General features: G+C 45.6%; 2 protein-coding genes across 4 annotated transcripts in view; one reads left to right on the plus strand and one right to left on the minus strand.

The window, feature by feature from the left end:
• Nucleotides 1-18,061, minus strand: part of KFase (kynurenine formamidase) — a 43,863-nt gene extending 25,802 nt beyond the window's left edge. For both annotated transcript variants that reach the window (XM_084602106.1, XM_084602105.1), the window contains exon 1: nucleotides 17,850-18,061. In XM_084602106.1, coding sequence (XP_084458232.1) covers nucleotides 17,850-17,958 — 109 coding nt within the window. In that variant the 5' untranslated portion in view covers nucleotides 17,959-18,061. The remainder of the gene's footprint in view (nucleotides 1-17,849) is intronic.
• An 8-nt stretch (nucleotides 18,062-18,069) lies between these two features.
• LOC146191587 (uncharacterized) overlaps nucleotides 18,070-23,692 on the plus strand; it is a 133,154-nt gene continuing 127,531 nt past the window's right edge. The window contains exon 1 of one of the 2 annotated variants that reach the window (XM_084602108.1): nucleotides 18,070-18,209. In XM_084602108.1, coding sequence (XP_084458234.1) covers nucleotides 18,201-18,209 — 9 coding nt within the window. In that variant the 5' untranslated portion in view covers nucleotides 18,070-18,200. The remainder of the gene's footprint in view (nucleotides 18,210-23,692) is intronic. The other variant, XM_084602107.1, reaches the window with a different exon arrangement.

Raw genomic sequence — 23,692 nt, forward strand, 5'->3', positions numbered from 1 at the left:
GTCTTCACTGCATACTTCCCTGGCGCGGTTAATTAGAGATGCAACCACTGACCGCTTGTGACTGACTGGGTGCGCTAATTAAAACATAGGTATCTTCCAGAATGCGTCGGTTTCCGGTAGACGCGAAGATAGACCAATTGGAGTAGGGGTTGCCACGGTGTAGAGGAACGGAAGGCAGCCGTCGGTCTAAAAGTTGATTGAGAGTTCAATGGTGTTGAGGTGATCGAGGAAAGCGCACGCGTGATTTCGGTCTGTACCGCAGGAGCAGTCGTCCACATACATTAGAAATACTTTTGGTCGTGGTTGGAAGGTGGCCAAAGCTTTGCTCTCGATGGCTTCGATGTTAGCCGCTGTGACCGAGATGGCTGTCCCCATTGCTGTGACGTCACCTTACGTTCTCTCACCGAAGGGTATAAAACAACCGTGGATGCAGCATCGAATCAATGGGTTTGGCAGCAGCCGCACACCTAGTTACATGTGTTCGTTCTATTACTTTTGACCTGTTAGCTTGTAGAGACATAGAAGCTAATCCCGGCCTTAGTGGAAAGGAAATTCTAGAATAGCTGCTCACTGATGAAAACACAATGCAATCAGCCATGTAGGGCATACAAAGAACCGAGAAAGACATAATAAATAAAATCACCTCCTTAATAGAACGCGTCAATTGCATCGAACGCCAGGTTAGCACATTTAATCTAGTTAGGTTTGGTTTGTGGGGATTTAACGTCCCAAAGCAACTCAGGCTATGAGACGCCGTAGTGGAGGACTCCGGAAATTTCGACCACCTGGGGTTCTTTAACTTGCACTGACATCGCACAGCACACGGGCGCCTTGCTTTTCGCCTCCAACGAAAAGCGGCCGCCGAGGCCGGGATTCGACCCCGCATCCTCGGGAACAGTAATCGAGCGCCGTAACGACTGCGCCACCCCGGCGGGTCGTTTAATGTAGTTAACTGCTCAATTCAAGGAGATAGAAAAAGAAATATGTAAATAGAATTGAATCCGCACTAGCTTTCCTAACAAGTAAAACAGATAACTTGGAAAATTTTAGTCGCAGGAATAATCTAATTATTTATGAAATAAAAGAACCTAGCAGTGAAACACCCTAAGAACTCCTGAAAACAGTGAATGCGCTTTTCGAAACTAAGCTATAGAGATAAAAGCAACAAGCACTGAAAGATGCCGCGGCTTGCGCGAAAAAAGAAAGAAAGCCAAAACCGACCCGTAATTTTGAAAATCCTTGATCGTCGCGATAAAAATTGCCGACGATTACGTTACTTCCTAATGCCAAATTTGAGTGCACCTCATCAGCTGTTCCAGCTTTTCGATAGATTGAGGTAAAGAATTCCAGCAAGACATATGTATGTACAATTACAGACAACTTTCAGGCAGGCGGTTCGTAGTGGCGTACGGCGGCGGCTATGCGTTTCGGCTCGGGCGGTGCACACATCGAGATTCGCCGCCACCGATTCGGCGCTCTGATTGTCGCAGCACAGGGGCGGCATTGGAGGGGGAGTGAAGAGGAGAATTAAGAAGGGTAGATACTTGGGCTTGTTGGTACATGATCGAAGGGAACAAAATGTAGCGCACCAAGACAAGGACAGAGAAAGAAGACACACAGCGCTGTGTGTGTCTTCTTTCTCTGTCCTTGTCTTGGTGCACTACATTTTGTTCCCTTAGAAGAATTAAGTTATCGGGAGGTAGCGCGTGGGCCCGTAGGAACGTTGCGCGGCGAAGAAATAGCAGCATTCGGCAACCGGAGGACACCATCGCCGCCACGCAGGAAGAGGGGGGAGGGAGGGAAGGTACACGCAGCGGCGAACGGTGGCGGCAGGAGCGCGCGCTGGCCCGGCTGCGGAGCTGCCGACGGCGATGACGCCACAACAGGTGCCGCCGACGCCACAACAGGCGGCGAAACGCAGGAACAGGTGCCAAAGAGCTGCGCTATAAAATACCTGTAGGCTTAGCCAGCCCGGCGACCCCTCGGGCTAGGAAATGGCAGCCATACCCTAAGAAGGGTAAAATGATGCAGCTGCTATGAACGCGGAGGGCAGTAATAGCACTGCGGAAGAGGTCTACATAATGGAAGGCTGGTATAAAGTCAAAAAAGGAGGAAAAGTTGAGCGGCTACAACAAAGAGCGCAAACAGAAGCAGACGCCGCTCCCAAGCAAGATAGAACGCACCATCACAAGCGCGTCGCTGGGAAGAAAAAAAGCGGAGAAATCAGTAGGAAAGCAACACGTGCGCATACCGGAAAAAGCCACGAGAATAATACTGCGCCCACAAGGAGGCCTAAGCCCCCTAGCGAAGTTCGGCACAGCTAAGCTACTCTGTTACATCTGCAAAAAGTCCGGAATCTCATATGAAGACGCGAGAAACGACATTTTCTCCCCTAATATTGCCAAGCAAACCCTGCTCGTTGCCACGGAAAGCGGAGAGAGAACGTCGAAATATCAAGGAATTACATCTATCATCACGGAAAGTGGTGCCAGAAAGGAAGTCAAGGCGTACATAGCAATCCCCGAACGAAGAGGCAAAGGAGTGATACATAACGTTCACCTAAACATCTCCGATGAAGATATAATCCAAAACTTACAATTTAATGCAAGACAGGAAATCAACCCTAAAATCATTGCGGTCAGAAGACTGAGTCCCAGGTCTACGACGATTCTTCTCGTCTTCGAAGAACATGTCCCAAGGACAATCAAGCTCTTTGGCTTTTATGAAAGATGTCTTTTATACAAGAAAGGATACGAAGTGTGCTACCAGTGCGGTGAACTCGGACACAGGGCAGACGTCTGCCCAAACCCCGGTGCAGTTCGAAGGTGCAGAAACTGTCGAGAAAGAGACCTCAAGAAGGATCACAACTGCAAAGACACTCGATGCATCCTATGCGGCAAGGAGCACCCGCTAGAGGTCGAGAAGTGCAGAGCTATGTTCCGGACCCCATATCAGGTCAAGAAATACTACTGGGAGATGAAGATGCTGGAAGAAACATTTGCAAGCCAAGAAGAAGAACACGAAATAGTACCGATCCTCAGGACCTCCCTACAAGAAAGAAGACCGAGAAGCCGAAGCAAATCACCGTCCCGTTTCCCATCCCTCTCTGCTTCCTCCCCGTACCCCATCCCCTGTTCGCAGGTACCGCTCGAGGTCGACATTCACAGGAAGGGCATCGGGCCATGCGAACCTCCCGGGTGGCAAGGCCAAGAGAGCGCCGGACGATCCATTGGGCCTTAAGAAGAAAGCAGGAACCGGCGAAAAGGTGAGCTTTGATAGGAGGGATTCACAACCTACACAGTATACGGAAAAGCTGGAAAGAGAAAATCGCGAACTACGAGATATGGTCGAAAAGATCAAAAATGTTATTCAGTCACTCAGGCAGAAGATGCAAACATTCAGACAGGAAATCCAGACTCCTAAAAACACTGCAGTACCCACTGTCACTCCTCTAAAGGAAACAAATGATTCCTTCTCCACGCCCAAACATTCCCCTAGAACCCCAAACCATAATGTGGAGAAGACAAGCTTCAACCAACTTCCACCCACCAAGCGAAGGTGTGCAGAAAAACCAGAAAACAATTTTGTAACGGAGGAAAGATCGGAAGCAACAATGAGAGACACAAACAGCAGAATAAACAGAACAGAGAACATAATCGTAGGGATAAGGCAAGCCATGGAAGCCGCTTTTACACAACTACAGTGTTTAACTAACGAGTTCAAAAACTCTCGAGAAAGACGAGCGAGCGACGTAGAATATTTGATGGCTGAACAAAATGGACAGCCACAACAATAAGGACAAACCAAACCGCATTAAGAAAAACACTACGCCCTAAACATTACGCCCTAAAATACGAGAAAAATTAACTTAACAATTGCGAGAACACGGAGAAACAAATGAGTCTCCCCAAAACGTGAAACATCATCCGCTACCTGGTATGCCTCGAACAGTCCGTAACTAACCAGAGCATAAACCAGCGGAAGACAGTCTTTGACGGCACGGATGAGGACTTCTTCAATCAGCTCAAAGACATCTACGTTGGAGATGGCATCAACAAAAAGCTGCCGATTTATCGGGGACTAGACAATCCGGAACTTTACCGACCCATAACAGAATCCGAGGTCAGGGCAGAGATAGCCAGCCTCAAAGGAAACTTTGCTCCTGGACCGGACGGTATGACCAACAAATTAATCAGGAACTTAAACGATGACTCCATTATCAGCCCGACCAAGTGCATGCAGGAAATATGGGAGAAGGGAAAGCTCCCCATACAATGGAAATCAACAGACGTAATCTTTATACCCAAGCCAGGAAAACCACACAAGTTAGAAAATCTAACACCCATTTCCCTCACCTCGTGTCTGAGGAAGCTGATAGAAAGTGGTTCAAACAAAACTTGTCAACTATATGGATGCAGAAGGATTATGGCCCCATGAAATGGTTGGCTTCCGAATGCTCCTCGGTACGCAAGACGTCATGCTGAGACTCAAACATGACATCATGAACAGGAGAAAAACCAAAAACACAAAAGTCATCCTAGGCCTGGAGTTAACTAAGGCCTTCGATAATGTAGGGCCCGATGCAATCCTCAAGAACCTCCAAGAGGTAAAAATTGGTGCAAGAACCTTCGCTTACGTTAGCTTTCTCTCAGAGAGAAGATAAGTTAAAATTCCTAGAGACAGAATCCCCGATCATCAGGACAACAGGCAGGGCACACTACAAGGTTCGGTGCTCTCCCCATTGCTCTTCAACACAGCAATGATTAACCTCCCGCCCCTGCTCAAAACAATACCAGGTATCAAGTTTAGCATCTACGCATACGATATCAACATCTGGCTAAACACAGGCTCGGACGCAGAAATACAGGAGAAGCTCCAGCGCACGGCTAGAACGGTCACAGAGTACGCGGAAAATATAGGTCTCAAGTGTTCACCGCAAAAATCGGAGCTACTAATCTACACGAACAAAAAGGAGGAGCCAAGCTTCGAAATCACAGTGGATTGTCAAAAAGTGCCACAGGTTAACCAGATTAGGATCGTTGGATCCATCATCCAGGAAGATGGCAGAAACGGGTCCCCAATAGCCAAACTACAGAACTGCGCTGCACAAATAACGGGTCTCGTCAGAAGGATATCTCTCAAAAACAGGGGACTCAAAGGAAAGAACCTGCTAAGGTTAGTACAGGCTTATATCATCAGTAGGGTAAGATATGCAACGCCATATCTAAACCTGACAGCAAGGGAAAGGGAACAAATAGAAGAGTATCAAAAGCGCACTCAGCCTTCGCAGCGGCACCTCCACGACCAGGCTGCTCGGAATGGGGCACACAACACATGGGAGGAAATAGTGGAAGCCACAAGAATAGCGCAAACGGAGAGACGACTCAGTCAATGCGAGACGGGAAGGCAAATTCTAGAATGGGTCGGGCTCTAGCACGGCAGAGGGACGGACCCCAACGTTGACCTGAGCCAGAACTGTAGAACCAACCTGTATGATCCCACCCATGCCAAGAAACATGAGCCCCATTCACAACAAAGAGAGAAGAGAAGACAGAGCCAAAGCCATCAAAAAGGAGATGAGCAAGTTTGACCCGAACTCCGTGGCGTACACTGACGCAGCCACCAGGAAATGGGAGCTACAGTCGTGGCAGTTGTGGACGGAACTGGAGCCCCTCTAATCACGACATCAATAAAAACAAGAAATGACGTCTTCGCTGAAGAGGTAGCAATTGCGCTAGCTTGCGTTGGCAGAAAAGTTAAAGTGATTATAAGTGACAGCAAAACAGCCATTTGGAACTAGACAAAAGGAAGAGTATCAGCCGCGACTAAGAAATTCTCGAATCCAGGGAGATGTCACGGAGAATTACAATAAAATGGACCCCAGGCCACGAATCGGTGTCTGGAAACGAATAGATAGGTAGATGGCTTTATTGAAAGGAAAAGGCAGAGAGGTTGGCGGGAATAATTCAAATCTGGCCTGCTACTCTGCACTGGGGAAGGGGAAGGAGAGAAGAAAGAAGATCATGATGGGTGACAATGTGGGAGAAAGCATATGAAATACATATCTACAGGAACAGTGGCTTGCTTTACAAGTGCGAATCAAGTCCGCTGGCGCACACAAAAGGGCAAAGAGCACGCACTGCTTGGACGCCCTCCCACTTGTCCTACCAAGCACCCAGCAGCAGTTTCTCCGACAGCGGCCTATTGTTCAAACACTTCAAGGAAGCGGCTAGCACACTTCTTTCGCACGAATACGCTGGGCACACCAATAATATATGGTCCACAGTCTCTGGGATGCCACAAGTAGAACATTCCGGCGAGTCCACCTGTTCAATTAAATGTAAGTACTTGCGCGTGAAAGCCACATTTAAACGAAGTCTATGTAGCAAGCATGCCTGATGACGCGGAATATCACGCGGAACATAAAATTTAAATGTTCGATCGAGCCTTGTCTGGAAACGAAGCCGCTCACTCGCCCGCCCTAGATATCTACCACCGGACGGACGTCGAGCAGGTCGACAACGACAACCCAGAACCCGAGAAGAGGTAAGACACCTACACGAGATCTGTGAATACTACAAACTAAACAGAAAAACATTCTCCACTCCACATAAAGAGCTATACAATGAAGAGGCCAAACGTATTCGCTGACTACAGGCCGGAAATTACCCCAACCCAGTAAGGCTGCACAGACAAATAGAGAACAGACAACACGAAAACTGTAAACACTGCGGACAGAGAGGTATACTAGACCACATAGTCTGGCAAGGCTCCTTTTCCCCTGTGCAATGGCCAACATTCAGGACACGGAAGCCTTGGAGTTCCTTCTACAGAGCGAAAACCTTGAGACCCAAAAAGAAGTCCGCCTGGCGGCTGAGGCCGCGAAGAATCAGGGTATTCTTGCGCGCTTCAACTCGCGGTGTCCCAGCCCCCTATTCGGGTATGCGCACCTGGGTAGGGGAGCAGGGGAACGTCCTATATTGGTGGCAATAAAGTCTTAAATCAATCAATCAATCAATCAATTGAAATCAACAAGCTGAAAAGCTGTAATGAGGTTTTTTTTTCAGATGATTTTTTTCTTGGAATTTGGGAAAAGCGCAAAACCTCTTGGAAGAGCTCAGAAAAAGAAAAGGATATAAAACATAGGTAAAGCTGGTTTACGACAAGCTCAGTGTAAATGGTGCGCTATATTACTGGAGTGATGTAAAGGGAATGAGAGTCGACGTAAAGAACAATAGTTGACGAGTTGACTGAACATGCGTGGTATTGAAAATTCTGAACATGAACTACAGGAGTGTTAATAAATCTACAGAATCAGAAGGACCCTTGGAAGCCTGTGACCCGGATCTATATTAACAGAGATATGGTTAAGCAGTAGTGTTTATGATAGCGAATTGGTGTCACCTGGTTGCTATATCCACAGAAAAGATCGTGTTAGCAACTGGGGTGGGGTAAGTGTCCTTTTCAAAGCCAAAAAACGATGATAAATCCCGACATACAAAACGTCGAGGGTATATTCTGCAACGCCTATCACGGCAACATTAGGTATATTATAGCCGCTAATTATCGATCACTTAACTCTCCCTCTGAAGTGCGTGATGGCCTGCCCTTAGAAACTATCTGAGTAACCATGTGAAGCCTGGTTGTCGGATTATTTTGACCGGTGGTTTTCCTTCTCACAGATATAGTTCCAGGAGAGATGTGGCGAAATAATGATGACAGCGTTTAAGTTTGAACTCCTTCAAGTCGTTTAAAATTTTACGAGAATTACAGCGAACACTGGATCAATACTCAATCTAGTTTTCATAAGTAGAACAATAAGAACAAACCGCAGCTGCGAAGTGCTTCCTTGAATTTCAGATCACCGGGCTGTATTACTAACGCCTTCCGATGTTTCGTTACATAAGCAGTCTATGAAAATTTCTGTGCCAAAATTTTCGCGAGCAGATGATGTGTCAATAATAGACAAGCTGTCTTTCGTGTTTGATTCTTTTTTTGAACAGCACAGATGATATTATGGTTTTGTGGGAGAGATCTTAGTGTCTCATAAACCACATTGAGCGTTTTGTTCCTCGAATTGTGAAAAAGAAAGGTCAAAACCCATGAATGTCTCGAGGAAATTTGCAATTGAAAAGGCGATTTAAGCGCTTAAAACACAAGAAAGGTACTGCTAAGGAGCTACCTGCACTACTGAAGAAAATTTATGGGGTTTCATTTCAACTAAAGGGTCAAGTAGCTTCCGGAAAGCAGCAATATACTACGGCGAAAAACTTCTCAATTTCATTTCACCGTCCCCTGAAAAACCCTGGAGGCTGATTACACCACTACGTGTCGAACGAATGAAGTGTTTCAAATTAATGGTGATGAATGTGAAGATTGTTGTCAAATTGCAAGTGCTTTTATTTCTCATTTCAAATCTGTGTTCTCAAAAGACAATGACATTCTATCAGACTTCCACGAACCATATCCACCAATACAAGACATTGACATCACTGAACAAGGGATACTCAATTTACTTTTAAAACTAACTGATAAAAAAATCACCCAGGCCTGATAGCATTCCTAATGTTTTTTCTAAAACATGATGTTCCCTGGACTTCAAAGTATATATATATATATATATATATGTTTTCTTCCCTAAACCTATGCATGATAGTCAGATTCCGAGCGATTGCAGAACAGCGAAAAACAAGCCTCTTCACAAGAGTGGTAACAAAGATCAGATTGATTACAAACTGACGCCATATCTCAGTAAATTCAACATCCTGCAAGTTTTTGAGCGTATAATACACAAACATCTCTCTTAATTTCTTGGCAGGCTCAATATTATATCGAGCACTTGACACTGTCAGAAAAGGTTTCTTCATGTCCACACAGTTAGCCATTACCGTACATGACTTCGCAGCTTCAATATATTCAGATGTCAATGTGATATTTATGGACGTTGCAGAAGCTTTCGATAACGTTGCACATAAAAAGTTAGATATTAAGTTTGATATTAGGAAGCACACAGCTCATCAATTGGATTTTAGCCTATTTTTCGAACAGATAACGGTATGTTTCTTTCACATCACAGTTCCTCTGAGCTTTCAGCTGACTCTGGCGTGCCTCAAGACTCTGTTATCGGCCTATTTTATTTTTGCTTCTTATTAATGACATTGTAAATAACACTGATGTTCAGATTAACTTGTACGTCGACGACTGCGCCATCTATTCCCCCGGTTGGGCCAGGCGGGAAATGCCGTGTATGGGAAGCGTGGGCCAAAGTGGTATGCTGCCTCCGCCGAGGGGCTCCAAACATTCTACATCAGCTCAACCACCAGGATCTCCTTTTCCCCAGACATGGCGATGCCACGCACGGCTACTCGAAGTCCATAGTGTCACATAGTATACGCAAACGTCTGTTTTAACAGATGCCCCCCTGCAAACGTCGTGTGATCGAAGATTGTTGGCCATAATTCAGATAAACATGAGCTCTTACAGATTGACAGATATGTTTCCGCAGAGCATTATGTACAATAAATGAATTTCTGCATAGTTCTTGAGACAAAGCATGCAAAGTAAGAAACTAATTTTGTTTGAGCCAAGCTTGAAACACTTTAGAAAAGGTAAAATTCAAAACAAATAATAAAAAGGCACAGTTATAAACAATTTGGTTTCACCTAGACAGTTTCAGGCACTTATTCCTATCTGCTTTAATTTATTCACAACAGAATTAGGTGCAGTCGATCCCGGGTATACCGAACTCGAAGGAAATAGCGAAGCAGTCCGATATATCGATAATTCGATATATAAAACATGCTGACAGATGAGCTCCACTGTAACCAGAAGCGTGAACCTGGTGTACATATAGTAGCAACGCGATTCGTGCAGCCAAGAGCTACCCGCCTGCGTACTGGCAGCCCACCGCTCACCGCAGATGCGGCGACCAGCGAGGTTCACGCGCGCACCTGCTTGCCGAGCCTCAACTCTCGCGAGGCGTCAAAAAGGGGGTCGCATTGGCAGGCATAGGAGAGACCGGAGCGTCGGATTTCGCGCTGCTCGTATCGCGCGCCGCGTGGCACAAATGCCGTTCGGGGTTAACAGCAAAGCTCCTGCAGACGGTGCTATAAAAAAAAAAAAGACACAACTGATTATAAAAGGTCTAATTACGTTACTGGTAAACTATAACCGCAATAATAACAGTTACAATAAGGTACACTTGCGAGCGCCACCGCAAGCCCTCGGTCAGCAAGGCTAGCTTCACCGCACAACTGGTGCGCCGGAGGCAGGCTTCTTTGCATAACTACTGTGTCGAGTTGAAAGCCAGCATGCCAGTACGAAGTGCACTTTCAAACGAACTCGCCGTTTACCTCACCATACCAGCAGGTGCCCAAGGCTGCGCAGCAGATCCGCTTCTGCGGGCGAAAAATCATCGCACAGAAGCCAGTATGAGAAACACCCTTAACGGATCACGGCGCGCAGTTCGGTATGTCGAATATTCTGCTGAACGGCAGTTCGATAAAGCGAGCACCACTCCTATACTTTTCCAAGGGATTTCCAAGGGGACATTCTGAGAGTTCGTTATAAGCAATGATAGGACATGTCCGTGTTGAATATATCCGGGATAGACTGTATCACAATCAAATGGGGCCACACAGTAGTGTCCTTGCGCGACTATTCACCGCTCCCTGTTCAAACATTTTCATGGTTCAAACAAAACTTTTGATAAATAATTTATCCCTTTATTCTAGTTATCAGAGAACCACGTATAAAATATGAAGTGAATATAAGAGGTAAAGAAACCTCCCATCGGACTATCTATTGTAAAACCCCGTATAATTTAATATTCATGTAAAGATATCCAGATATATTCGGATTGTAAATGTAATCATATTTTTATCCCTGGCTGGCCTTATCGTAAATTATATTCTACTTCTGTTTTCCCGATCTGTTTTATTATAAACAGGGCAGAAAACTGCATGTAGATGGGGAACAGGAAATAACACAAACACAAAGCGCTGTGTGCGTCGTCTCTTTCCTGTTCCGTCTCTAAGAGCTGTTTTCTGCCATGCTAGCTATGCAGGAACTAGACTGAGTCCGGGCTGTTATAAAGTGCGTTATTGTCATGTAGTACAGAGCTTTACAACTATGACAAATTTGAAAAATGTAATTGTGCCAAAAGGAAACGAGGAAATAATGCAAGCGACAAGAAATTCGGAGCAGTATACCAAGAACAAAAAAGGGCTGAGCGCCTGTGACTCGGGTGACAAGAGACGTTTGCTTCTAAAACGGCCCGCACCGGTCGAGCTCCTTCGCTGGTAAGCAAATAGGTGAAGCTCTTGCCGCTTGATATTGTACTTAAATTTCGTTTTTTTTTTTTTAATAAGGACTAAGAACAAATAGGTGTCGTAATTACCATCCAAAATATCACTACCCGTTATCCCTGCCACCGCATGATGAATATGCTGTTACCTTCTCTGTTCAGAAAAGTTCGAGGTTGAGTTGCATACAAAAAACTTTTAGCTGATGGATTATATGTGTCAATTTTTCTAAAGCAGAATTTGCAGAATATAGTCGAAAAATATAAAATACGACAAGCAATCCAAGTCTATGATGAAAGCCGTGATGAGTTTTCAATATTTTCAATATTGAAAACTGAATTGCGATATTCATATAGCAACAACAAATACGACTTTAAGCATTGCCGTTCGCAGTTTCCATTTATGATACTCAGAAAATTGTTTACTTAACACTTCGAATGCTACTGTTCCATAAAAAAAAAAGGAAAAAAAATTATTTTTTCTGCCTAAATATCGGCCTTACGAAAGACAACTCCCCAGTTTTCCATCGCACAATACTAGCTGTTATTATATTGTTGTGTTGTATTGCACACAATACTAGCTGCTATTGTATTTTTGTGGTGATGTGCCAAATTTTCCACAATGTCTAATAACAGGCAAATATAAAAAAAAAATCTGAAATGCTGCAAATTATCAGTTAAGCCTCCGAAATGTAGTGGAAATGATTTCTATTTCGAAGGTCCACATTATGCCTGAAACGACGAAAAAGAGTTGATGTTACCACGCCGGTGGCAAAATGTCGCCACAAAAATAGCGGAGGGCATGCTACACAGTGCATTCGCCCCATATGGCATAAAAAAGAGAGCATGTGTGCGACCATAATAGAATGCGGAATTCACCGGAAACAAAGTTGCAGCACGCGGCGTTCAGAAAAAGCCGCGAGTTTCTTTGTACACTGTTGTGCGCACTCGTGCCCCGTTATTCGAGCGCAGTCAATATGGACGACACGAATTATGAGAAGCTTCTTCGAAAACCAAATATTTGCAGTATGTTTACTCCTCGTTAATTTGGAAACTCGCTGTCCGTGAAAGAGACACGAAGGAAACGCACACAGCCCCTTGAGGCCCACATATTTCGGCCGTGTTAAATGCACAGGAATGAGGACAATATACTAACCGCTTCAATCATGCGTTTCATTTTCTGCATTTGAGTGTAGGGCATCAAAGAACTTTACTAATGTACCCAAGTATTCGAGATTGAATCGCGACCGCGGCGACCGCTTTTCGGTGGAGTATCTTTGGGACGTTCAACCCCATAAACCAAACCAAACCAAATTAAAGAAACACGGCGCAAAAGTGGAAATGGCTCTTATCGTCTAGTTTCACGCTTTACGGTTCATATAGTTGCCTAGTCGATGCACTGGAATTACCACTCGGCATATTGCTTGGCCGTGAAGGAAATTTTTCTGCGGCTTGTGCCCCATAGAAAACCATATCCAGAGGCTTTCAGCCGACAGGTGCTGATATATAGCCGCAGTTCGTGGTATGTGAGCAGTTGTAGTAGAAATCGCTTCTCCATGGGACGAGATCAAGCGTACCACAGACCAGTAGACGCGTCAAGTTCCGCGGCCATATTTCAAGCCATGTGGTGACGGGGATGATAAGCTTGTAGAGCCCATTATTGATGTGCCCAGCGTATGCGTGCGAAAGAAGTGTACTAGCCGCTTCCTTGAAGCGTTTGGACAAGAGGCCTCTGTCGGAGGAACTGCTGCTGGGCGCTTGGCAGGACAAGGGGAAGGGTGTCCCGGCAGTGCGTGCTCTTTGCCGTTTTTTGTGCGCCAGCGGACCTGATTCGCACTTGTAAAGCAAGCCACTGTGCCTGTAGATATGCATTTAATGTGCCCTTTCCAACATTGTCACCCATCATGACCTTCTTTCTTCTCTCCTTCCCTTCCCCAGTGCAGAGTAGCAGGCCAGATTTGAAATATTCCGGCCAACCTCTCTGCCTTTTCCTTTCAATAAATCCATCTATCTATTGTAGAGCCGGAAATTACACCTAGTATATATATAAACTTCACTGACCGCCACTAAGTAGAAAAGCAGACCTTATTCATAACCAGCTTCCTTTTTTTCCTACCTATATATTTTTCATCGCGATTCGTTATTATGGAAGACTCGCTCCGCGGACAGTTTTACTTGTGAACAAAGGAGTCCTCATTAACGAGACGCTACTGTACATAGCGTGTAAAAGGGTTAATACACTCAAATTTCGAACAAACTCTCAAGAATCGTGCAGTCAAAGGGGTAATACACTCAAATTTCGAACGAACTCTCAAGAATTGTGGAATTTTTGCAGCAGACTGGTGCCTGCCTCAACTTCAAGATTAGTGTAAAAAGTTACCTCTTGTATTCGTCGCCTACGTTACCACTTCGTAACCACTACTTAACCACTACGTAGCCACCACTTAATCCCAAAGCAGCAAGGTATGCGTCAAGAAGCCGCCGAGGGACAGACGGTGTAAGACAGTCAGAGGTCAAAACTAGTTGGGAGCGCGCATTGGCACTCCCTGTTGCGTCGGCTATAGGGCACATGATGTCTGATTATTTTGAGACGCACCTGCGATGGTGAATTTTGTGTCTTTCATTAGGCAGAACTTGCAATATGCATGCATCATACGGGTGCCGGCAAAAGTCCAGTATAGTTGCCCCCCCGCCCAAAAAAAAAAAAAAAAATTAACAGAAAAGAGGAGGTCGTTTCATCTACATGACAATCGACCTAGCTGGGTCTGGTCTTTTTTTTTTTTTTTTGTGTGTGTCAGAACAATGGTGCTAGCCTCCAGAAGGAAGTTTTTGCGCTTAATTTCTTTTTGTTTGGCCATGAGCCGCAAAACTGCTTTAGAACTTAACATGTACACGTACCGACGTGATCTAAAGTGGAGAGACCAAGCATTTTGAGAAAACTACTCGCAGGCGTTTACTGACACTGAAGCGGTTACTTCTGAGATATGGATAAGGAACCCTCTTTAATATACTTGTCATCTTACCAAAGCAACTTAGTCTGCCCCCCCCCCCCCCCCCCCCCCACACACACACACATACACATCTTTCTATACAGAAATAAAAATAATGCAATCGTAGCGGTTCGCCTGGTCTCCCTAATTTTTCTCATGGGTGAACCTAACTCCTGTAACGCGGACAAAACCAGGACAAAACTGTTCAAGATTTTCTTTCCCTAGGCTGAATAATAAATTAATTTAATATTACTTGAATCGTCAGGCTTCTCAGAAAGTGCTCACGAAGCAGTTGCTTTTCTACATTCCCATTTCTTTTTGTTCTCCGTGGCATCTGCACCAACTGTATAACCGTTCAATTAGGACTGCAGCATTGTCTACGGCATTGTTTTTTTTTTTTTTTTTTTTTTCTGTTTCATGCTTGCTAGTCGTGTATTCCTTATTATGCTACTAATCCTCTTTAATGAATTCTGTTTACGTATATTTTCTGCTCCCTCCCTGCTTGCGCCTTTGGACAACTATATATCAGAACCGAATAAAAACAAAAACAAAAAACAAAGGAAAACTTTAGCACCAGCAGGGCGCGCACTCTTGAACGACATCGGCGGCATTCAAACGTTGCACGGAGCTGTCGGGAGATGGCGCCACCACAGTTACAAGTATTCTTGCACACCTGTATGGGAGGCCGACCGGTCTTCGGCGGGACGCCTTCAGCGCATTCGGAAATGCGCGGATATGGGGGGCGCTTTTGTGCCTTTGTCGCAACCAGAAAGGGGGATATGGCGGTGACACGCCTTGTGTCTGCGTAATTTGTTTATGCACCGAGTATCGTCGCAATGGAGGGCTATGGAACGAAAAATGGTAGGGGTAACATTAAGAGATAGAAAGCGTGCAGAGTGGGTCAGAGAAATAACTCAAGTTACCGACATTCTAGTGGAAATTAAGAAGAAGAAATGGACATGGGCAGGACATGTAGTGCGAAGAGAGGATAACCGATGGTCGCTTAGGGTAACAAACTGGATTCCAAGGGAAGGAAAGCGTAGCAGGGGGAGGCAGAAAGTTAGGTGGGCGGATGAGATTAAGAAGTTCGCAGGGGTCAAGTGGATGCAGCTAGCACAGAACCGGGTTAAGTGGAGAAATATGGGAGAGGCCTTCGCCCTGCAGTGGGTATAATCAGGCTGATGATGATGATGATCGTCGCAATTCGTGCGGATAATAAGACGAAGCCCTAAAAGAGTGCGTTGTTCGGCAAGCCGGTCAGACGTATCATCACAGTGTACTGCGCAATTGTTGTGTGTACCTTTACGTCCTTGTTTTTGTGTGCGCAGTATACTTTGAAGATAAGACGAAGCCCCTTGATCAGGCACCCGATCTATAAGCTTGACTTTTTTTTTTTTTTTCTTAAATGCACTGGGACTCTTTTTTTTTTTTTTTTTGTTTTGTCAGCGTCGTGACTTTTTCGTAATGTGGTTGAAAACTGCCGATTTTTCAAAGCGATATTTTGAACGGGAGGGCTATGTAAGGTTAAAACAAAACGTCCAACTGTGCGGTAATATTGATACCCCTATAAGTGTCTCTACATAGAAAAACGTATCAAACGGGCTACACTGTTTGGGGACTAAAGGTATGCGGGCGTATTTATTTTTTTTTTTTTTCTGCGAGCTGCATACAGGAATCTTCGCTTTTAGTCTCCTGGCATACTGACGTTTTTTTTTTCTTTTTTTTTTGCATAAAACATGAAAATGGGAAGCATTCAGTTGGTGACTACAGATATTTCCATTCGTGTTTCCAGTCAGAAACAAGCGACCACATAACGGGCGATGAAACAAATTAAATGTGGTTCACAGTATTATAGCTCGCGGTGACACACTCCCGTCACGCGGTAACGTTTTGAGCAACCCGCCGACAGATTCTTGCGGCCCTGCTGCTGCCTTAAAAAAAAAAAAATAAATAAATAAATAAATAAATAAGGGGCGCGGGGCGAGGACGTGCCAATTTCTAATGGGGGGAGGGGGGGGGGGCAGTAATTTGTGTTGATCATCAGTGCAAAAGAAAAGTTACGAATCAAGGTGGTGCCTTCAGAGAAACAAGTGGGCTGGGTACAACATCACTGAAAGCTTCTCACTTCCACCGCTGGTTCGGATGTGAAACTCTGCTTCAGCCTGTTCATACAATAAATCAACTGAACGAGATATGGAGTAACGCCAAATAGTCTAATATTAATTGCATTTGTCGTTTCCAAGTGTGGTCGTTCAATAAGACACGACTAGGCGTGGGCTACACTTGGCACTTCTTTCCAGGTATTTGAAGAAGATTTATTTCCACAAAATTTAGTTTTATGGCGCAATTAAGGAAAAATGTCGCACGCGGCAACTTGACTAGCCCTCAACCTGTCTTGTGGCAGAGGCAGCAACACAACTATATGCTATATAAAAGGCATAACATTAAGTTAGAAGAAGGAAGAAACAACGAAGCAAAGAACACAGTTAAAAGAAAAATAAAACATCCTTACACAATCTATAAATTATAACATTGTTGGTACAAATGCTGTATTTTGAAGGACCCGAACTACTTTGGTAATAAACTATAACTAGAACTGGAAGTGATATCAACATTGTCGAGGATGAAACGATTTAATAATTTAGGTATTATGTGACAACACATTTGCATTCCAAGATTGGTACGTCAGTGCGGCACGAACCAATATTCAGGAAACCTTGTGCTTTAATAAATGAGATTTCTTTTCAGGTTGGCAATGAAACCAATATGTTCTAGGTTATTTTTACACTCCTCGACATATGTCAAGGCTAATCTAAAATGAAAGTTGTTCGGAACTTGAATTATTTGTAGATCCTTAAACAGAGCACCTGTAGATGAATCGAAAAGTGCATTGCAGACAACCCTGATAGCCCTCTTCTGGAGACGAGAGCTTCGGTAAATATTAGCAGCAGAAGAAGAACCTAAGTATGTTCTATTTTAAACACTTGACTGTTCTCCTTCCTTTCTTTGTGCCCTCGCGTCGGTCAGAATCCTCATTAAGGAGCCACCACCGCACTCGGTGCAGAAGAAAGCACGCATGGCGACAAGCGGTGAATTTCGCCACGCAGTTCGAGAACGTTCGGCTTCGTTAGATTTCCGGCTCGCATAAATCTTCACAGCACGCTCTCTTGCGGCTTTCCTCCGTAAGAGCAGTTCTTTAATGACGCTGCGAACAATGGGCATCGCTTCGCTGGATACACACACACCAAACTTGGACACATCGAACAAACATTTGTTCGGTGTGTCCAACCCGCAGCAGCGCAAAAAAAAAAAAAAAATCCAAGGCACCGATTGCCGGGAGACCGGTTTTATATGATCAGATCATGACGATAGTGAGAGAAAGCTCCACATCGCCGTTAAATGCTTCAACGTCGCGCGCTCGCTTTAAATACTTGACGGACACATCTGAGGCTACTTTCTGTGACCACCGCTTGCGGAGGAGTTGCGTTACATACAATGCGGGCGCGAGCACGTGGGGAACCGAAAGGAAGCAGACGCCCTCCCTTCCCCGGACTCACCGCCGCGGTGGAGACGGACCAGCTGTTGGGGGCGACGTGCCGCGGGCGCCTCCGCCGTCGGCCGCCGGAGGGCGCGCCGGGCGGGCCACCTGCCGGGAGGGAGGGGCATCGGTCCGCCTCGCAGAGAGCAGCAGCAGCAGCCATCGGCCGGCGAACCCTCCCAGCATGGCGGCGGCGGCGGTGTCGCGGCGCAGCCAGCAGCAGCGGGGCGCCGGATGCGGGAATACGGTGTGGGGCCGGCGAAGGTCGCCCGTGCTCGTCGTGGTGGTGCGTGCTTGAGTGTGCCTTGGATTACGCTACCCGCGCCGACCGTGTCCGTGCGCTTCTGCGCGCGCCGATCGGCTCCTCTGTATGGTTCGGGTGAGTGGCTCCTTCGTCCGTCAGGTGCTCGGCCGTTGACGCGCGCCCGACTCGCAGTCACGGGTGGGGGGCAACGATCTCACGCGAGAATGTGGCCGCCGCGAATCGCACCCCGGCCGGCTGACACTTCGCAGTGAACCGTGTCGCCCGATCGGGGAGCCTTCGTTTTCTTACCGCACGTGCGCTCACGGGCGCGCACCCTGCGCGAGCTTTTTCACACCCGCAACTGACGCGAGCCGCCGGTTTCAGGTCCGGCCTTGATCTCGAGCGCGAGGCTTTGCAACAGTTGTGTCTTCCGCGTAGTGCAGTTTTATGAAACGTCGCACAAAGGCAGAGGCAGCGGATATGTCGTTACCTGACGGCCATCGAAGGACAGAGTATCTGACTTTTCACCGGGGAAACTGAGGTGAACACCTCCAGAAGCGCCGGCGCACACTGTATGCCTGCTTTAGCAGCAACCTGCGCGGCGCGTACCCATTCAAGCTCATCGTGGGCTGTTTTGAGGGAAGCGCTCAGTATTAATGTCACAATCGTCACTGTTTTGGAACCATTCGAGGTGGTGAATGCCAGCGGATGAATGCAGCGAATTACTTGACTGCCCCATGTTTGACTGAAAAAACATTGCCCTCACTGGGAAGACGCTGTCGTTGACGTCAGGAACCATCTTACCTGACTGCGCAGCACTGTAGCGGAAACAGGTGCTCTATGGTTAGCAAGTTAGCCGCGGGTGTCTCACTATGCGTAGGTGCCGTCCCAGTTTGCGTGTCGCACCTCTGTTGTTGTTGCCTCGTGTTTAGTGTGGGATGAAGTGATGAAACCCCTTGCGCACGCTTGTCCGGCGAGAGGGCATAATGAACAGTGCTGGCCCCTGATTGCAGCCAGCGTTTCTTCGATTAATCGCCGGTACTTAATCGATCTAGAGTTCATTTCTTTCGTTTGCCTGCATTGCATCTGAAGAAGTCAAAATCGCTCATTTTGAGTCGTACAGTTTAGAGCCATTGAACGCAACTGTAGGCAGTAATATCCTGCTGCGGCAGTCCTCTGAGCACGACAGCTATGTTGACAAGTGCAGGCCAAGATAACTTCGAGTCCCTTCTCGCTCGTGCGCAACTTGAACCGGTAAACCGCCTGCAAAATAACCATTGGCGTCAATCAGTGCTGCGGCGCCTCATGCTATTGACTTTTTATGCTCGTCCAGTAGGACACTTTGCGGGTGTTGTGGCTTGGTGCCCTCTGCTGGATGTTGGGAAGCTGCTTAGTCGTGGGGCACGCGGGACGGGCCAGATACGTTTTCGGGGTAGTTTTTGTTGCTTGGGTAGATTTTTGCTTTCGGTTTTTCATTGCGCGTACTTCGCAAGGGTGTCGATGTGACCGTTTACGACGAACCCTACAGCTCCTCCGGCCGCGCGTGGTAACTGTACTTTTAACGAACTTAGCTCGTCAACTACGCTTGTGGCGCACTTTAAGATGCAACACTAACATAATATTATCTATCAAAAGGACGCCGGGAGGTTATCGCACCCATGTCCTAAAAGCAAAAGTAGAAAGGATTGGAGTGGTTTCATGTTGGCCGTGTACAGATGGATAAAGATGTAACTCCTAACTTTCTCTGTCAAATACAAACGGCTAGATTATTCTTCACTTCTGATGAAGCCACGCGGTATCCTTCTGTTAGGGACGCGTAAAAAGCTGAACAGGTTAATATTTTTAACAAGTTCTTACATGTAAGCTAACTACATAATCTCGTAATTGCGTGAAGAACCATACATATCCACAATACCCCTTAGTCCCAGTTTTCGCGCACACGGAAGTATTCGAACACACTCATGTATCAAACTGGAAGCTTCCCCTGCTTGGGCCTAAATGCCTTGTAATATGAGATGCTGCTTCAGAAGTCTTAATTTTATGCGTGGTCGTTAGCTATCTCACGTCGGCAGGGGTGGAAGTGCTGCTTCAAACTGCTTTCCCTGCTCCAGACCGGCTACCTCGCTTGTCTGTCATCAAATTTAGCAGCACACAGATTTTTGCTGCGCAGTGGGCCATTAATGATATGTCCTACAAAAATGTGATTCGATACAAGTGACCATGCCTAACAGAGCGGTGGAATGCTGTGAGTTCCGTGTACACGCTGTAGGGGCCACCTTAGTCAAAACAATGGGAGCAGACCGGCGGCAGAGTTATAATGCACCTCACGCTGGGCTTAATACGTGTAATGTTTTCATAAACTAGAAAAGCATAGAGCATAATAAATTTTAAGCATGTCAAAAGCGATTGAAGGGGAGTAATTGAAAAAAAAAAAAAAATGTTCTATGCACTCTACGTATCACCTTCTCCCAGCCTTTTGATTTCCGGTGGTGAGAGAAGTCATCGTGGACTACCTCGAGCTGTTGGGAAACTTGTCCAACTACAAAGAGCTACTCAAGTTGTTCCCAATCGGAAAAAACTGCAGAAAATTTTCTGTTGTTACGACAGAATTTCTGTGTGGTTTTTGACAGGAAACGTTTTGTGACAATAGAACTTTCTGTAGTTACAACAGAAGTGTACGACAGAACCAGAGGCAACAGAGATCTACTACAGAAAAATTTGACGTTTACGACAAACCTAAGAATATTTTGTCGTATTTTTGACTCGGTTAATAATAATCTGTCGTGATTTTCGACTGGATTCTAATGGTTCAGCGAAAGCAAGCACGTAATTCACCGCCGAGCGTCTTTGTTAGTAACAAGCGTGTCAAGTAAACGTGAGACAAAATCATACTTCAAGGATAAGGGGGGGAAGCTGCAAAGGTGCCAATCACTTGAAATGTTCTCAAGAGTTTTGAAAGTCATACAGGGCCTATCGTCAACTTGTTTAAGTTAAGGATCGTCACTTATGTGAAAACTTTGGAGCCCCTGGCAGAATGACGCCTTTGAAGTACAAAATTTGAAGGAGGAGGCTACCATTGAGTTCTGTCTAGCCTTCTTGAAAGTACTACTTGCCAGTTTCCAGGAATATTTTAGCACGGGCATGAGATAAGAAAGTATATGCGCAAGATGGAGAGCAGACATGTGCTGCTCATTGATGTGAACTCCGAACTAATGGTGGTGCTTGAGTAAATCAGTGTCGTAGACTGCACGTTTGAATATATCAAGCCAAACTTAATTTAGTTGCGAAGTGTAGAAGCAAGCATTTGGCTTGCTGCTAGTCTGTTACAAATTGTTGCTCAGGCTAGTTGTGTAACTTTAAGCAGCTGCCGTACATCTTTCGGCTCTCCGTCTTACCAGAAATGCGTATATAGTCAGCAAGCATCGAACGTTGAATAAAAATGAATTAAATGGCATATTTTTGTACGTTAGGAAAATAAAATTTCAATTGCGAAAAGCATCCGACACTGGAAACATGCTCCACAACATAAATAGAATACTCCAAACTCCCATCTTATTGCTTCAAACTGGATTTGTTATAACTGCTGCCTGAACTTCTCCGAATTCTCTCGGGCCTGCTTCTACCCCTGCGTTAGGGAAAATTGTCAGGCGGCATCAACTTTTTGATGAAGCATGGATAAATCACGAGCATACCTGTGGCGAGTTACAGGACCGGGCTCTGATTGCTCGGCGTGTTGTGTGACGTCATGAGAGCACGTGATATGTTCGATTGAGGGGGACGGGCGACATGGAAATCGAACCCACCTGGACCCTTATGTCCCGATTGAGACACGGTACACCTAAGCCATGCACACTCGTGCGTACGGCTTCGTTAAAAGAGGGTTTATATCTCTGTTCTATGACCCTTTACATAATCTAGTGGGCTAGCATGAACGCAACGAGGATGTGGTGTCTGTCAGCCTGAATAGTTTTCGGATGTTGAACCCCATAAACTTAAACTATTAACCAAGATGTGCCAAAAAAAAAAAAAAGGAAAGAAGAACGGAACGGCAGGGAAAAAAGGGGAGGGGGTGAGATGCTAGCTGATGTGAACAACACCACTGTAAGGGAGAGTAAAGTATGATGACAGCATCTTCCGAAGACCGCTCCCTTCCCTTTAGGCATCTAAGCTTATGTCTCGGTGTGTCGCAGCGAACGTCGGCTTCTCGGCAGGTCTCGTATTATGCCCAGCTTCTACATTGGATAGTAGAAAAAAAAATGATTTCCTTTTGCATCTTAACAAACTACTGCTGGCGAAGTACGTATTTTGCAGTGCTATATTGTCCGGCAAATTCCCTTACAGCGTGAAAGACAGGAAACTTTTTTTCTTTCGATTTTTCACAGCCAAAAGCAAAGGCTTTTAGAGGAAAATAACTATATAATAAAGCAGTGATACAAGAATGAGTACAAGGTTGAGTCGTGTACAAAAAGCACTTTGCAGGCTGTCGTTAATCCTGCTTGCAAGTGATTACAAGGTGTCTGATTTTGGAAGAGCAGCTAGTAAGGGATTGATTGGGGGAAAATCAGTAGGCGCATGCATTAATGTGACTGTAGATCGCGATTGTGGTAATCATGTATTCTTCGTACATGTTTGATTCTCGCAAAGGGAGGTAATGTTTTACGTCAAAATCGGGAAGAATCCTGAATATCAGAAGGAGTTTCAGCCTAGCCGATATCTATCCGACCAGCTTCAAAAATTAACTGTAGTGAAGTCAGCATTTGTTTGACCGAATCCATGCGTAAAAACTGTAGTAAGGTGAATCTGCTTCCAAATTCCTTTCCAATATTCAAAGTTCTGAATCAGCCCGATTTGGAAGAGATGCCGGATAACGATGGCATAGTCCAAAGTGAGTCTCATGTTTGTAAATAAGCTGTTAGTTTATAAGCTTCCTTTTACAAAGTTTAGTATTTCAATGGTCTCCGCTGCTGTGGCATCCGATGTGTTCCCACGTCAGTGAAAGAGGCGCCCGGATTTCGGAATGGGGATGATTGCTTGTCGTGCCGTTCCATAGGTTCCGTTAGCCTCTTGTTTGTAAACCTCGTTCCCGACGTCGAGGAAGCTACCCGCCATCTTTTTAAACAGCGTGGTACCGTTCCCACACTTCCATAATCTAGTCTGTCTGCATGTGTCTGCGCTGCACCAGTTACCCTACGCGAGCATCGGTTCTCCCCAATTTGTATTAGATGCCCTGTCCATGCAAATTTGATCTTTTTTTGATTTCACCTAGGATACAATTACCTGGTCTCGTTCTCTGACCTCTGTGCACTCTCTCTGCCTGTGAAAATACAGCTATCGGTCTTTTCATATAGCCCGCTGCACGGTCCTCAGTTCGTTTTCAACCTTTTTGGTAGGCTTTCAGTTTTCTCCACGAAAGTCCACGGAAATTGTAAAAGTAAAAACATCGCACAACAAATAGTCGCGCGTTTTTTTTTTTCCAGGTTTTTCTCAAAACTCGTTCTTTCTCTCGAATAATGAATTAGACCCGTATCCTGTAGAGATCATGCATACGTACAGCACCCGTCAAGTGCACTTCGGCCATCCTTATATTCCTAGCTAATTCGCTCTCATGGTTCAGATTC

The sequence above is a fragment of the Amblyomma maculatum genome, chromosome 4 (assembly GCF_055883805.1).
Source record: "Amblyomma maculatum isolate TAMU_Amacu chromosome 4, ASM5588380v1, whole genome shotgun sequence".
In the NCBI taxonomy this organism is placed as follows: Eukaryota; Metazoa; Arthropoda; class Arachnida; order Ixodida; family Ixodidae; genus Amblyomma; species Amblyomma maculatum.